Raw genomic sequence first — 17,229 nt, 5'->3', positions numbered from 1 at the left:
CCGATTTGGCACACACTTGAAGACCACATACGAGTCATGATGCTTTAGCCGTGTCAAACATGCTGGTTAACCCTGTGAGACATTGTTCTAGAATCGTATGATACATGTGGGCCCCACTTTCCTACTCAACTGAGACACACAGGGATAAATGCTCAATGTGGGAAGACCCCTCGCTGGTCTGCAGCTCATTAGATAATCAAGCGGGTCATTTCAGATTGCTTCATTGCAGCATGATGGTGTCTGCCACCTGCAGAAATGTCACCTTCGAACAAGCTGGTCTCGTGCCTAGGCCTGCCTTATTTTGTGGCTTGCCTCTTGTTGTGACATTGTAAGTAAGGCATCAGGTGAATTTACCTTTTCATGCACACCCAACTACTTTGACTGTTTAAGATTTGTAGTCATCTTCCAAAGAACAGTCTTGCCCAGGGTTATTTTATTTAATTTATTTATGTCATACAGTGTAGAAAGCTATCATGTCATAAGCAATGATTCTGTACAATCATCCTGCAGAAAAAGTTTTTTGGGAGAATCCTTGGTTATCTGAGCCCAGAGAGTGCTCCCACCCACCCCGCCCCGCAAAGTGCTTACAATGAACAGGGATTCTTCTTGGTTGGTTGGTTTGTTTTTTAATCAAAGATCCAAAGAGACATGGACAAAAAAAGTTCAAATTCCCAATGCCTAGTGTGTGCATATAAAACAGGCACAAAGAAATAAATGTGTATACTCTTACTTCCTATATCACAAATATAGCAGAAGCAGCAGTCTGTACAGTATAATGCAGTCGTGGGAACAGAGTCTTGAAGTCATTTGGAATACTTAAAAATGTTTAAAATGCATAGTGATCAGGAAAAGAATATTTAGGCAAGAGAAGCAGCTAAACTCCCACGTACACAGGAAGCAACCCCCATCGATTCTTAAAGCATATTTCAAGGAGGACTTAATTGGGTCACAAACCACAAGAATAATATACAACTGGCTAAGGGGCTATGTGATAAATAATCAGGAGAGAATCTATTCATGCACTAGTTTGGTAGTTAAATTCTTTACAGTACACAAAATCCATTAATAATGTAGTGTGGTGATCAGAGTGTCAAGAGAAAATACATTACTGATTTGTATATTAATTCAAGTTCAGGCATCTACTTGTGTTACAGCACAACTGTCAAAGGCGAAAATGAGTAAATAATAAAACCGGAGGGCTTGTTTTCTCCACATTATTCTAGAAATGAACACCGATGGGTAGTGAAGCAATGGTTGGCTGTCCAACGTCAGAGGCTGCTGTGGCGGTTGTCTAGTTCTGCATCTGCTCGAAGAACTTGTAGGTTGGGTTCTCGTAGCCATTCTGCTGCATCTTGGAGAGGTGGCGCTCCTCCGGGGTGACAGCCGCGTCCACCTGAGAAAACAGGAATGGGAGTTGACTTGAAAAAGCAAGCCTTGGAGAGTGTGCAGCAATACGTGTGCGCAGTATTAGCACAGTAAAACATGGTAACTGTAGGACATTCAGGATTTTCTGTATCTCGTAGACTTCTCATCATGCCTTTGCCCACTATTTGTGTACTTGCTCGCTCTCGCCACCAGGTGGCGCTGAGAACCTTGACCGTGCAAAGTGCCCAGTAGTGGCTTTTGCTTCTTCACCGCACAGTGACTAGGTAAATCTAGGGCGATTAGGTATTTTGTAACTCCGTGTTCGCTTCATAAGAGAAAAACACCTTTGGTGGAAGGCTGTTTTACTTCAAAGTATGATGGTTAACTATGAAGAAATACAAGAGCCTTGCAGAAAGGGGTTCACCAGAGCAAACAGGGTGGAAAGACCAATCGGTTTCCTAAATCTCTGTCTCCCCAGGTTTATTGTAATCTGCCGAGGGAGTTTTGGGTGCTCTCATTGTATAGACTCTTAGTATTTCTACAGTCCTTAGTTCAGAAAAAAAAACACCACATGTGCTCAACAACAGTATGTCTATGGTGCATTTCTCCTTTTTTTCCTTGTAGCCCCTTTGATAAACACACATCAGGTTACATTCTTCAAACGTATCTGAAAGGTAGAGGCATACACACGATGCCTGTCTCAGTGCGCAGAAGGTACTGAAATTGTGCCGGGTGAATCAAGCTTAGTTTTTTTTTTTAAATAGTCAAACCACCAGAATGCACACCCGTGTCATCACAAGGGACGAGAGAAACGCATGCCGCCCCGTTTTCCATAAAGGGACAGCCTCATTTCCACGTGTCAGGCCCTGCCTGTCCCTTCGGCTTGGCGTTGTCATTTGGCATCTCATGCAGCCTCTTTCCTGCCAGCCCATCTGCCCTGGGCCTGATCCCACACAGCTGCTCCACTGCCATGGAACCTGACCTGGGAATCTGCCAGGGAGCAGCCAGACACACTGGAGATGCCATGACCAGAGCCCTGTGCCAGCCAGGGATTCAGACCGGAGGACGAAACACCAGGTTTGTCTATGGGCCTTTGTGTAACCCCACTTCAGAGGCTGACGCGGGAAGTGGAATTCCCCTGGGTAAGCTCCAGGCAGCTGCGACAGACATCTTGGGCCTCGATGGGGCGTTCCAGTTCTCAAGGTCTCTCTCATGGAAGGACATGGCTCCTGGCAGCTGTCTGCATTTTCCTCCAGCCATATCCTTGGCTAGTTCCAGGATGGTGCCAGGTGTTTCCCGACAAGCCCTCCAGAAGAGCCGCTGCTCACAGGTACCGCTCAAGGCTCTGTTCACATCACTGCCCTTGGGGAGTCAGTCCCAGGTGCAACTCCTACCCCCCCAGTCTTCCCTCGGATCTGCATCCTTGTCAATAATGAGCTCACCTGGCTTACCTGGGAGTTGCGTCATGAGCTACAGGTGTGTTAAATTCAAACCCCTCCATGGAGGATTAGTGAGAAGAATGGGCGAGTTCAGGTTATGACTTGATTGCCAGGGCCTGTCTGCAACAGTATGCCCCTCGAATCTGAGCATCTCTTTGCTCCGTGTCACCGTGTAACTGTGATCTGGGAGTGCCATGTTAAAAAATATTTTGTTTATATCCATCACACAGTGGCCCTGTTTCTGCGTGGGTGGGAGGAACCCTAGCGCTGGTGGGTAGTGGGAATAGGAAAGCTTTATCTGTTCCAGGCCGCACCTCGGCCTTCACGCCGGCTGCCAGTAACCACTTGCATTCAGCCAGGGCAGGGACACCTGCAAGTGCAGGAGCCTCATCTCCTCTTCAAACTCCAAAGCCAAGCACCCAATAGCCCTGCTGGAAATTCGAGGGCCAGAGGTTGGAGTGCCATCCAGACACCCGACCTCTCGGCTGTGGCCTTGGTGCTTCTGGAAAATCCTCCTTAGCCTTTGTCTCTGGGAGGACAGCTACCTGCTGCTGTTCCAGCCGTGGGGCAGCTTGGGCCTCGGGCTGCAGGGGGCTCAGGAGCTACAGGAGAAGGGATTATCTGTACACGATGGCACCTCGGGGATTTGGAATATATCTTTTAATCCATAATCTCCTGAAAGGTGGAAGAGTCAAGTACTCATCTACGGAGAAGGCTACCACTCAGGGAAGAGCTGAGGGAGGGCCAGAAAGGTTCATCAGTCACCTCCTGGTCCTGGAATGGTGTCTCTCCTCCTCTCTGTATATCTGACTTTGTAATAAAAATAAATAAATCTTTAAAAAAAGATTTATTTTTTATTGGAAAAGGAAATATTAATAGGGAAGAGACGGGGATCCCCAGAGAGGAAGATCTTCCGTCCAATGATTCGCTCCCCAAGTGAGCGTAACGGCCGATGCTATGCCGATCCGAAGCCAGGAGCCAGGAACTTCTTTCAGGTCTCCCACGTGGGTGCAGAGTCCCAAGGCTTTGGGCCGTCCTTGACTGCTTTCCCAGGCCACAAGCAGGGAGCTGGATGGGAAGCAGGACTGCCGGGATTAGAATCGGCGCCCATAGGGGATCCCAGCGCGTGCAAGACGAGGACTTTAGCTGCTAGGTTACTGCACTGGGCCCTCAAATAGAATTTAAGTTCATACTTCAGAGAGGGTGGGGCAAGAAAGGAACGAAATTTGCAAGTAAGATTTTTTTTAAGAATTCACTTGCTTTTAGGATGTACTTTTGTTGAGACAAAGATTTTTTTTAAAAACCTATGTATGCGACGTTTTAGTCAGTTGTCTTTACAGACAGTAAGACAGCAAACCTCAGAGAGTCACTGAAATCTGAGCTGAACAGGATCTGAAGGGTCCTTCAAATTGATCTCACTTTGGGTGGGACTTGTGCTCAGCCAACAATGTCAGACTGAGTATGGGTCAAGGTCAAAGTCCAGGTTTTCCCACACATTCCCCCACTACTGTTCCCAGGCAAGTAGAGGCCAGACAGTCCCAGGGAGTCACCTGCCTCACCCCAAGGAAATGCGCTCCGAAGCATTCGAAGAGGGCAAGTGTAGTTTAAGTAAACTCGGTTTGTGGTAAAGCGCTTCACTTCCTAGAAAGCCCACGGGCCACGGGTGTGTAAAATGGGTGAGTCTTGACCATCCTGGCCCAGACCGCAGGGGGTGCGCTGCAGGGCAGGGCAGTGAGGGCCACCCTGACAACAGCAGCTCCCAGGAGGAGGAGCTGAACGGGGCACAGCAGAGACGCTGAAAACCAACAATGACATCATCTCCTTGGAGATGCTGCCCCTTCTCTGCCAGTGCGCCTCACCTTGGGTCCCCCGCACCCTGCAGGCGGCGTCACCATGAACTTCAGTTCCTCTTCCACTCACCTCTATTGTTTTTTTCACTCTAATAAGATGTTTGGACAAACCAAAACTGTTTTTCACATACAAAGTCTTCAAAGTTTTTGTGAAAAATGAGTGGATTTCAAAATGTTTCTGTGTCAAACAAAAAACCCATCTTTTAATTCCATTTGTTCGTAAGCTTTGTGAAGTCTCCTTGTACTTAAGTTTCGAAAGGCTCTTAAAAAAAAGAAAGAAGAAAACATGACCGTGTTGAGCTGAGGAGCCTGCCAAGGACCGGCTTCCTGTTGGGTCTCTGGCACCAAAGGTGCAATTTACTTAAGAGCTTCTATTGGATGCCACAGCCAAGGACCACAGACTGCAAGGCTTAAACACCAGCAATGGTATTTCTTCACAGTTCTGAGAACTGGAAGGCCAAAGTCAAGGTGTGAGGGGGTCTGGTGCGGTCCGTGGCCTCTGGCCCTGGCTTGCAGATGTGACATCTTTTCCCTGTGTCTTCACTCCGTTCCGTGGCCCGCCCTTCTGGAAGGACCCCAGTCAGATGAGTCTGGTCCTCCTCACCTCGTGGAACCTTCCCTAGCCTCCTTAAAGGTCCCATCTCCAAATACAGCCCCATATGATAGAAGGATGCAACAGGGCACAGGTCAGCCTGTGCAGAGCCCAGGGGTGCCGGGCAAAGCAGCTCCCCGTCCTGCTGTGCAGGCCCCATTCCCATTCCCAAGGGCCACCCCAGACCTAGGCAAACAGAACTCCCAAACAGGCAAGGGAAGTGTCAAAATTTCCCCAGCTGGGACAGGCGCAATGGCCTCGACTGACTGATCCTCACCCCCCAAGTGTGAGATCCCTTATGGGCACTGGTTCTAATCCCGGCAGCTCCACTTCACCTCCCAATCCAGCTCCCTGCTTGTGGCCTGGGAAGGCAGTTGAGGACTGCCCAAAGCCTTGGGACCCTGCACCCATGTGGGACACCCTGAAGAGGCTCCTGGCTCCTGATTGGCTCAGCTCCAGCCATTGTGGTGTTTATGGAGTGAACCAGCAGATGGGATATCTGTCTTCCCTTCTCTGTAAATCTGCCTTTTTGCGACAATAAATACATCTTTATAAAAAAAAATTCCCCAGCAGGATCAGATACATTGGTCAAGTTTAAGACCAAAATATAATGTACAGACTACTGTCTTGGATGTAGGGTAACTGGCCGCCTTTCCAGCAGCACTCTTGCACCTGCCTGGATTCAGTGTTTCTTTCCGTCAGTTACTAATAAATATCTCCTTGGATTTCAATCATCAGAGCAAAACTAGGGGCCAGGACCACTGAATCCACAGCTGTTTGGGCGCCACTCCTTCCAGTGTGTGCCACCCCAAGCAGCCACACCCCAGGTCTCTGCAGATACAGCGCCTGGCACCAAGAGCCAGGCTGCAGAGGAGCTGCCACTGCTGTCTCACCCAGCCGAGAGAGAATATTCAGAGGTGGTGGTGTGAGTGTGTGTTGTCACCTCAGCCACTACCAGATCCCTGCCTATGGATAGGATGCAGGTTATGCCCGGACCTCACCATTCCAGGACCATTCCTCTCTGGGGATCCCCGTCTCTTCCCTATTAATATTTCCTTTTCCAATAAAAAATAAATCTTTTTTTAAAGATTTATTTATTTTTATTACAAAGTCAGATATACAGAGAGGAGGAGAGACAGAGAGGAAGATCTTCCGTCCAATGATTCGCTCCCCAAGTGAGCGTAACGGCCGATGCTATGCCGATCCGAAGCCAGGAGCCAGGAACTTCTTTCAGGTCTCCCATGTGGGTGGAGAGTCCCAAGGCTTTGGGCCGTCCTCGACTACTTTCCCAGGCCACAAGCAGGGAGCTGAATGGGAAGTGGAGCTACCGGGACTAGAACCGGCGCCCATATGGGATCCCGGAGTGTTCAAGGTGAGGACTTTAGCTGCTAGGCCATGCCGCCGGGCCCAAAAAATAAATAAATCTTAAAAAATTCTATTTGAACAATCTTGTGGCAATTGTATCATGCTGTGTTGGTGGAACCCACTAGCTCTATGCTATGTATCCCTGCGAGCTTGGCTTGTGGGGGACACAGATTATGAGGCAAAATGGACCGGTGACCGTGACTGCCCCTTGTGTATTTTCACTTCCGGTGCGCCAGCGCAGGGGTTCTGAAACTAGAGTATTTCACGGGGAAGCATAGGCCAGCAGGCTGGATCTTGAGTAAGAACCTCACATTTTTTTTTTCTCTGAGCCATTCGGTTCAATGTGATTTCCTGCAAAACATGAGCGGCTTTCCTAGCCATCATATTGTTTTCTGTTGTCTGGCTTCACTCACAGGTCAGACGGTCAGACTATTGAGACCAAAAAAAAGGAATCTGGGAATAAATGCATTTCCAATTTTCTTTTCTTTTTTGGGAAAACTAACCTCCCAATTCCTTTCTCCTGACACTTTATGTTGTTTTAAATGTCCAAGAGCGAATCATTTCAATATACCTGGTAAGATGAGAAAAGGGCCATCTCAATGCTTGATCACAGTATGCACGATAAATTGGAAGGAAAAGCAAAGCAAGAAAAGAACAGTTGTGCGCTGGGCTGCAGGGAGGAATACTCATTTGCTCTTTCCCCAAGGAAGAGGTTATGATGGTCTGGACCACCTTCTGGAACAGACAACCAGCCTAATGCATGTTTTCTCTCTTCGTCTTTCCCTAATTCCCACCCGCACCCCTGCAGCCCGGGTTACCTACCTCCACCACCCCGTGATGGATGGACGTGTACTGCTTCTTCTTCAGCATCACCAAGGTGATGACAATCACTGTTGCTATGACGACACCGCCCACCATGAGTCCAATGATGGCGCCTTTGTTTGAACCCACGTCTTCAGCAAAGAACACCTTGAAAACAAGTCAAGGAAAACAACTGTAATTACAGAGACATTTGGATGAAGTCTGAAAAGCCGCAGTGTAACCCCAGCCCTAACCCAGTGTTACACTATATTTTTTAAAACACTATAAACATTTTTTTTTCTTGAGAGGCAGGGAAATGGAGAGAACTCCCGTTTGCTAGTTTACTCCTCAAATGCCTTCAGTGCCTGGGGCAGATGCCAGGAGCCAGAGGTGCAATCAGGTCATCTACGTGAGTGGCAGAGACTAGTTATCTGAGCCAAGGCTGCTGCACCCTGGGATCTGCCTTGGCAGGAAGCTGGGGAGCTGGCACAGAGCCTGGCATTGAACCCAAACACTCCCACATGGGATGTGACCATCCTAAATGCTACCCCTGCCCCCCCAAATCTTCAGTTCTTTGGTTGATCACCTATATGGTGCTTACTTCATGATTTATGACAAGTGGCCACTCTTATTCAAGGAAGTCTACTCTCCACACCCCCAACTGACAAAACAGAAGTCTTTGTGGACTGTATAACCTGTTGGCAGCTGGTACATTGGATGATGGAAGGGAGGGTAGCTCCTGCAGCTATTGAAAACGTAAAGGCATCATGGTTACAGAAGGAGGCCAGCATTTTTCCAGTCACAGCAGCTTTGAAACTGGGAGCACCGCTGTCTGAGCATGCACAGCCCTGCTCTAAGTGCAGCTTTTTAAAATGCACAGACATAAATATTCTGAAATGAGAGTTAAACAGAATCTGCTGCTAGCCGCATTAATTTAGCTGGAATATAATTACTTTGAGAAACAATGCTTTTATTTCCATCAAGAGCAGCAGTGGGCAGCAAGAATTTTAATAGTCACGCACAATTTACATGGTTTACATGGTCTTACTACATCGTTTCCAGAAACTGAAGCTTAAAAAGTTACTGCTTTCTAGCTGTTTACTGGTGTTGTACATGCAAAGAATCCAGAAAACACTGCAAGAAGTTCATTCTGTGCGGAGTTTATTGCATTATATTCCTTTACATTCTTTTTAAAGCAAGTCATTGTTTTTTTTTTTAAACTGTATCGATGTGAGTGAAATTATATGAGCACATCTTAACACTTACCTTGTTATTCAAAGAAGGTGATCTTACTCCAGATCAAATAGACAATTACCAAACACATTATTATTTTAATAAAAAAACTTAATGAAAACAGTTTCTGTAAACACTGTTTTTAACATAGTTTCAAGATAGCCAAATGAAAAGATGGGCGTGTTTGACACAGGGGTTAAGACTCTGTCTGGGACACCCGCATGCACTATCTGGTGCCTGCGTTCAAGTTCAGCTCTGCTACTGATGCCATAAAATTCCCGTTACCGCTCATCCTGGGAGGCAGCAGGTGATGGCCCAAGTGCTTGGGTTTCTACCACCCATGTGGGAGACCCTGACTGAGTTCCAGGACCCTGGCTTTGGCTGTCCCATCCTGGGATGTTGTAGACATTTGTAGATTGAACCAGCATATGGAAGAACTCTCACTATCACTCTGCATTTCACATAAAATGAGTCATAAATACACATTTTAAAAAGGATTACAAAAATGACAGATTTTCATTGTTAAAACTAACCTTGTAGCCATCTGAACTGGAAGCCCAAAAGAGCATGTTGCACAAATTTCTAAAAGGGTGTTGCTCGTGGTGTATGAAATTAGCGCTAAAATTAGAATCGTTCATAATTCTTCCTTCACTAACCAAAAATGCTACCTCGATACATTTATAATGAGCAAGTCATTAATTAGCTAATGACACAGGCATGAGGCAATGAGGAGTGACTGCAAGTCTGGACATATTCCTATGTCTTTAAGAAAATACTGTAATTTTACCACATTCATTGCACTAATTATAGTACATTATCTTATCAACTAGCTCAGTAAAGGGAGCTGATTCTTTTAATTGCTACCACCACCATTAGTCACTGTTGTATTCTAAGAGTTAGTGTGGTTATCAAGAGGGGCTTCCATGGCACAGGATGGAGGAAACAGATCTGTGGACAAGTCTTAAGACTTCTGTTCCACCAGCTCCCAACTCTTCAGCAACTCCCTTTCCTTCGCAACCCTTTTCAGCATTTAGATCCACAGCGCGCTCTCCTGACTAAGTGATAGCCGATTCACCTGCCAATGACAGCCATGCTTCGAAAGGCTGTCAATCTGCACAGCTTAGAGGAGTTAAAATGCAAATAGGGATCCCAAGAGAGGAAAGTGATTGTACTGACCAGCTTTTGATGATGAACCTCATAGCCAGAATCGTGTCGGAACTCCGCATCCATTTTCACTTCAGAGATCTCTTCTGTCTTGATATTTGTCAAGCCCGAACCTGCATGACGTCATAATTAAAATATGTAGGGTGACCAGTTTTAGCTGTAACAACAGTACGATGACTCAAAGGCTACCAGAAACTTTTTCCAGGCCTGAAGTCACAGCGGATTAGATGAATGGGTACAAAAAAATGACACCCTCTATTTAAAGTTTTAACCACCACCTATTTTAACTAAAAAAGAAGCTTAAAAAAAATCTGAATTTGAGCCTTCTCTTGCCTTTAAACACATGCTAGAATATTTTTGAGGAGAAAACAGGTTAAATGTGGGTTGGGGAGGTTGGCAAGGTTTTGTCTTTGAGTATGTTTGCTGGGTTGGGGGTTTATTATTTCACCTATTATGTGCATTTTGCCCCCATGTGATCTCATTACTTCAGAAAAAAAAATAATGAAAGGCCTTAAAAATGAGCATTAATTACCTGGTGGGACAGAACCGCTACTTTAGGGCTCTGCTCCAATTACAAATTATGTTCATGAACCTATGCAGTAAAGCACTGAAAACATTATATAATTTACTTAGTAAATATTCCAGTTATAGATACAGAATATAATTGGTTCAGTACATAATTTTTAGAATGCTTCTTTATGCTTCTTTTGCAGTAACAGAATTTATAGCCTCCAAATTTTTTCTTCTCTATGAATTGCTATAGAATTCTTTCTTACACTAATTGCCGTAATCAATCTCATTATTCAAAGAGCCATACTCTGGAGCTTAAAAACAAATGCAAAGTCATCTTTAAAATAAACAAACTCTCCAGCAGTGCCAGGGATACATATCAGTTTCCATGTTGTAGCCTTTCAGTGTTAAAAGTCAGAATCTGGGGCTTTTCAAACCATGTCCTCCCTGGTGTGCCCCCCAGGCAGGTCTGCGCCTCCTTGAACACCGGGATGCATCAGTTTGCTTGGACTGTGGGATGATTTTGCCTGTGGGGATGGTCTTCCTACATTAGGCCAACTGGTTTCTCTACAGTGTCCACATTGAGTTTGAATCATCCTAAAACAAACTTTTACAAGGCAATGACACTAATAACTTTCAATTCCACTTGTATCTTTTACTGTCTGATGATCCCTTTAAGAATCTGTGAGCTTTGTATGACCAAGGTATCTTTTTTTATCGCTCACTTTTTGCTGTCATCAGGATCAGCAGTGCAACAGTTAAGATTTTATTTCTGAATTTTTCCTTCTAAAATTTGCTTATTTATTTGAATCTCATACACACACACACGAGAGAAAGGGAGGGAGGGAGGCATGGAGGGAGGGAGGGAGGGAGGGAGGGAGGGAGGGAGGGAGGGAGGGAGGGAGAGAGAGAGAGAGAGAGAGAGAGAGAGAGAGAGAATATGCCTCTATCTGTTGATTCACTCCCCAAGTGGCCAGGGTAAATCCAGAAGCTTCTTCCAAGGCTCCCACATGGGCACAGACATCCACATTTTTGGGCCATTTTCCACTACTTTCCCAGACACTTCATTAGGGGGCAGGAGCAACTGGCATACACCTGGTGCCTGTGCAGCATGCCAGGGTAGCGGGTAGCAGCATTACCACCTTCTGCCACAACACAATCCCCCTTTTCTGAGGTTTTTAAAGAAAACTCTTCAGCAGTCCTGTTTTTCACATTTGAGAGCCAAATAATTCTAGTGAAAAAATAGTAGAGAACAATGAGTTCTCCATTTGAAAGTTTCTAAGTTAGTAATATTTCTGAAAGGGCATGAGGATACTTTTCTTTTGTATTATTATTAATTTTTATTGGAAAGTCAGATATACAGAGAGGAGGAGAGACAGAGAGGAAGATCTTCTGTCAGATGATTCACTCCCCAGGTGGCCCCCACTGTGCCAATCCACAGCCAGGAGCCAGGAGCCTCTTCCAGGCCTCCCACGTGAGTGCAGGGTCCCAAGGCTTTGGGCCGTCCTTGACTACTTTCCCAGCCACAAGCAGGGAGCTGGATGGGAAGCGGGGCTGCCGGGATTAGAACCGGCGCCCATATGGGATCCTAGTGTGTGCAAGGTGAGGACTTTAGCTGCTAGGCTATCACACCAGGCCCAAGGATACTTTCATTGGTCCAAAAACTAACTTTCTCTTTCTTTCTTTCTCTCTCTCTCTCTCTCTCTCTCTCTCTCTCTCTCTCTCTCCCCCTCCCTCCCTCCCTCTCCCCTTCCCCCTCCCCCTAAAAGAAATTCAAGTACCAAGTCAGCACAGCAGCTAATGGTGGTTTATAACTAATAACGTGATGGAGTCTGAACAGAACTGTAGCTAGTTCATTTTTTGTTTAGCAGTTATGAACGCACTTTAAAGATGTTGATTTTGGTGGGAAAAGATTTGGGAATCTATGCATAGAGGGCGTCTTCAAACAGTGGAAAACCCATTTCATGAAGGAAAAAGAGATACTTGAATTTTGACTTTTTTTTTTTTGGTGCCAAAGTTATCTTTTTAATTCCATAACCTATGTGGAATCCCGCTAGTGTAGTCCGTTAGTGAAGACCTTCCTGGGGAGCTGGCACCTGCCACAACACCGAGCGCAGTGGTCTCCGGGAGCGCCAGCATTGAGCCCTGTCTCTAAGCCATGCTGACTGGGAAGTCGGCTCTCAGGTAGGAGTGAGAGGTGTGTTTTTCATAACTCTTCTCCGATGCCTTGGGGTCATGGACCTGGTTTCCTTCACTGGGACTAGAGGAAGGAGACCATACAGTGTAATGAAAAGGGGAGCTTTCTGCCATACGTCGAGAGCCTCCTTTTGATTCCAGTCACACTGGGTAACTTGCCCTGCACCGTCTCTTTCTCCCTGGAAGAGAGCCAGGAAGAGCGCTGTAATAGCCATCATGCTCAGAAGTCACTATTCTTGTAACTGTGCCCCCCTGACCGCACTACGCTCTAGAAATTGCAATGTTTGGTTTTTTTAGATATGAAACTCAAGGCATTTTCCTCAGTCATGATTATAGAGCAATCACTAACGGAAAGCAACCACCCATTCTTTTCTTGCTTCTGAGCGACAAGTGTGATTATTCAAAAAACAATGCCATTAAGCTTAATGACACATCCTGGGGTTTCTAAGTTTGGAAAGTCTAAAGATATAATTTGGCATATTAGATCCATCTTAAAAATGGTTTCATAAAATGTGATGTCGAAGAACCCCAATCATTGCTGCAAAACTCAAGGACATCAGTTCAAATGGCCGAGAGACCATCTATAAGCAGAAATAGTGATTCTGTATCACTAAGTATTTTCTAGTGACTTCCTTAAAACAGGTATTTTACCTGACAATATTTGGAAATATTCTTTTCATGTTAAAGAATGGATTGGTGGGTTCACACCTTATTTCACTACATAAAGTACCCCTCCCCCAGGAACTTAATTCAATTGGCTGAGTGATGGCTTCTATGTAACACTTTATGCTTTTAAGTGAAAAGCAGGTTGTTTTTGAAAATCAAGTGTGAAGCACCAGGAAACAGCGCCCAACCAGGTGAACAACATGAGCCGGTTTTAAGTCAGAACAGAACTAACCTTCAGCCCTGGCCCTCACCAGCTGGCGAGCAGAGAGGCTCCATCAACTGCCCGCTCCTTGAGATGCACTTAGGGGACACTGACTATAAGGAGGACATTAGGAGAGCTGAAAGCGTCTGTGACTTACACAATGTAAGTTCCCCTTAAAAGCTCCACAGACAGATTCATGAAATCAACGAGATTAGTTGTCAAGATGCGTCACTCCGCTGTCACAGCTGCCACTGCGCATCACACTGCGAGGGCGTGGAGATGCCATGGGCCTGCTCTCAGTGTCCGCCAGCGACTGAGCCTGGAGGCAGCCATGAGTCAAGCCTGGGCCGTCTCCAGGAAGGATACAGGTCTGCTGCTCAGGCCACGGCTGGACCAGTGTGTGTTGTACACTAGGTGGAGGCTGATTCTCTCTTCCTTGACTATTGCACCTAGACTTTACAAGGATCAAGAAACATACCAAAAAATGGCAAGATTCGTGCTACAGGGAGTAGATCCTCCTCAGAATACAGCACTTTGTCAGCTCAGTAACTTCCCTGCTTTCTAATTCACTGAGTAGACTGGCTCACTTAACAGTTGCGGCGAGGTTGTATATGCAGCAGATACCACAGCTGTGACTATAGGCTTGGAGAAAGAGGCTAGACATACAGCAAAGGTGAGAAGATGTTTCTCTTTTTTTTCCTGCTCGGGTGACTAAAAACCAACTTTTGTTTTAACAGAATTTGTAGGTTATTTGAAAAATAAAGGACTAGGTACAAAATTGTGGACATGGACCTGTGGTGTTAGCTGCTCACTGACAGTAAATAGACAATGGGCAAGACTAAAGCGAGATATTTTTTGGCCCTCCATACACCAACTGCATTATTTTTCTGGAAAACTGCAGAACTTTGAGGCCTATCTTGGACTCATTAAGACATCAAACAAGAAAGAGATGTTCTCAGCATTAATCATCACATTATCACCTGATTCTCATGAACCTGTCTGCGAATCTGTATTTCAGGACAGTTCTACTGAATTCTCTCCAATGAGGCGGGGGGGAAACACAACGTTGACAAAGCTTATTTTACGTTCCAACAGGAGACCTCAGAAACAAAAATGTAGATCTGGGAAACAAAGTGTAAGGGCAAAACATAGGGAAATTTTTTTAAAAGTTTGGTTCCCAAGGTCATTTTAAATTCTCTGCCGTGTGTGAGATTGAGAGAAGCTTATCAGGGGGCAGCGGGGTGGCGCCTGCTCATGCTCAGGTGCAGAAGGCTAGCAGGTGGAAAGCGGGCGGGGCAGATACCTGGTCGGGTGGTCAGTCCTCGGTCAGCGGCAGGGCGGGCGTCGACAGGCTCAACTGGGCACAGGAAGCAAGAGACACAGAAAGCAAACGGGACAAATCAAGATGGTGAGTGGTGGCTTCTGGCCGCAGAGCAGAGCAGAGCAATAAACAAGTTATAAAAAAGGAACAGGTAGGTGAGAACCGCAGCTAGTTAATACAAGCACCAGGGAGTGGGCGGGGCACCCCTTCCAAAGGCTCACAGGATTGATTTGCCAATCCGCCTCCCTAACTTCACTCCCTGGGATAGGGAGCTACATCAAAGGAGAGGGGTGGGGAGTGGGGATTTCCCTCTGAGCTAGTTTAGCAAGGGCTGCTAGGCTTTCGATTGGAAAGAAAATAGACTATACTAGTCCAGAGGAAAACCTTAAAGATACCTCCTTTTACAACCCTCTCATCCTACCTTATTTTCCAATTAATTAACTACAAAAGGGCTCTTTTAGATCTCCCTGGAAAATGCAAATACGAATTTATCAGGAGAACAAGTTTCACGCACATCATCGGCAACTGAGTGAATCCAATCTGTCCTTAGTCTGAGGGTAGAAGGAAACCAGCTTCTCTTTTGGAAGGCAGGTTTTCACTGGCGAGATGACACACAGCTGATGTGTGTGAAATGCCATGCTTTCTTATCGTATCTGAGAGATTCATGATGATTCCTTTCTACATATCCATTGTCTGCCTTCATCTGACATTTCCCAAGTGTGTCTGAATCCCAGAAAACAGGGTCTTGGAAGAGATGAGGAAAGGAGGAAGCCACAAAGCGTTTAGAGCTAAGAAATAATCAGAAGGCTAACTAAAGCCAAGAGGGGGAAAGCCCCTAGGGGCTGGCCTAGTGAGTGTAGACATAGCTAGGTGCAGATGGGAGATAGGTACGGTCAATGCTGTCACTTGGGGACTTGGAATTTCAATAAAACCATCCAGCAGCTTTGTCATCTGCAAGTGGGGGAAACCCGGCTGCCAGCCAAGTATTCAAACTATGAGAAAATACTATTTCCAAGAGAACTTAGCCATCTGGATGAATCAAGAGAAAAATCATTGGGTCTTTTCGTGTGCAGAGAATGGTAGCAAGGTAGAGCGGAAGGGAGCGTAGGAGGCCTCGCAACTTGGTTGCAGATTTACAGTGTTCATGACCTGCGACAAAGGACCATTTCTAAGAGAAAATCTTTGTATAGAAAACAGAAATAACAACATTTATATCTCTACATGGTAGTTTGGACCAAAGAGCTTTTTTTTTATACAACCTTTTTCTATATAATTTTAAAAATACAATGACTTGTTTTATTTGAGAGAATTACAGAGAAAGAGATCTTCTGACCACTGATTGATATCCTAAATAGTCACCACCAACCAACCAGGGCTGTGCCAGGCTGAAACTGGCAGCCAGGATTTCTGTATGGGTTTGCCATGTGGCTGGAAGGGGTCCAAGCATTTAGGTCTTTGGCTTCCCAGGTCCATGAGCAGGGAGCTGGACAGGAAGCAGAGCCGTGGAGGTCTGAACCGGCACTCCTATGGGATATCATTGTTGCAGGTGGTAGTTTAACTTGCTGAACCACAATGCTGATCTCGCATGCTAATTTCTTTTTTTTTGGGAGGGGGCAAACGATTTTTAAAACTTGTTTTAGAAACTCCAAATACTTTTAAATGGCTTTATTAAATCTGCTGATAACAATTGTTGTGAAAGTGACAACTCTCTAATTCTTTATTTGTGCATTACGAGACATGCAGCCTTCTGTAACTCGCAAATATTTTCCACCCATGAAGTATAGTTTATGTTCCACCTCCCTTCGCTCCTCCCTCCCCATTTGCATTTCCAGGACTTAGTACTTGTAAAGTGGAGTGCAGAGGCGTTACTGCATTCTCTGGTGAGTGCCCTAACTGGTGTCTGAGCTGCAGGTAAGAGAACACCAAAGAACAGAGGCAGTGTTCACCACTGCGTCATAATTCAGTCGTTTAAAAAGTGTGACTCTATTTGACTAAGGACATCGGGAGGCAGCTGTATCTATGGTTTAAATGCAGCTGGTGGTCCCAGGTCCTCTGTTGTGCCACTACTTTGTGTGTGTATGTGTGTGATTTTCAGCAAATCAGAATCTTTCTAAACTCTCAAGTCAATAGGGGTTTTTTGAGGCTCAAATGTGCATACTTACAGGCCAATGAAGCTTACAGACAAAGCACTGCTGTGCCTTTAAGGCAAATACTGAAACACATCAAGACGCACAGAAAGGTACGTAAGATATCACAGGCTGAGAATCCCTTAGCTGAAATGTTAAGGGCTGGCAGTGTTCCAGCTGACACATTTTGAAATATCTGCACAGACCACGCATGGTACCTGGGGACTGGGTCCCAAGTCTAAACATGAAATTCAATCATGTTTCATATACACCTTTATCAGCAGTCTGAAGATTAACTTTATGCAATATGATTAATGCGACCTGCATTTTGGCTACAGCCTGTAACATGTTCTCAGGTGGGATTATACACTTGGGAACTTGTGTCAGTTGCTGTTCAAT

The 17,229-nt window shown here is 45.6% G+C and overlaps 1 protein-coding gene across 6 annotated transcripts in view; it reads right to left on the bottom strand.

Annotated features, from left to right (window-relative positions):
* Positions 1-416: 416 nt before the first annotated feature.
* The window catches only part of APP (amyloid beta precursor protein), a 235,436-nt gene continuing 218,623 nt past the window's right edge, over positions 417-17,229 (bottom strand). For 3 of the 6 annotated variants that reach the window (XM_004588599.4, XM_004588594.4, XM_004588596.4), the window contains 4 exons: positions 14,687-14,740; positions 9,822-9,922; positions 7,434-7,580; positions 417-1,393 (listed from right to left, as the gene is read on the bottom strand). In XM_004588599.4, the coding sequence (XP_004588656.1) occupies positions 1,292-1,393; positions 7,434-7,580; positions 9,822-9,922; positions 14,687-14,740 (404 nt within the window). In that variant the 3' untranslated portion in view covers positions 417-1,291. The remainder of the gene's footprint in view (positions 1,394-7,433; positions 7,581-9,821; positions 9,923-14,686; positions 14,741-17,229) is intronic. The other 3 variants (XM_004588600.4, XM_004588595.4, XM_004588597.4) reach the window with 1 other exon arrangement.

Source organism: Ochotona princeps, chromosome 3 (assembly GCF_030435755.1).
Source record: "Ochotona princeps isolate mOchPri1 chromosome 3, mOchPri1.hap1, whole genome shotgun sequence".
Classification (NCBI taxonomy): Eukaryota; Metazoa; Chordata; class Mammalia; order Lagomorpha; family Ochotonidae; genus Ochotona; species Ochotona princeps.
Note: the sequence above shows the minus strand (reverse complement) of the source record. Positions and strands in the feature narration are given on the sequence as shown.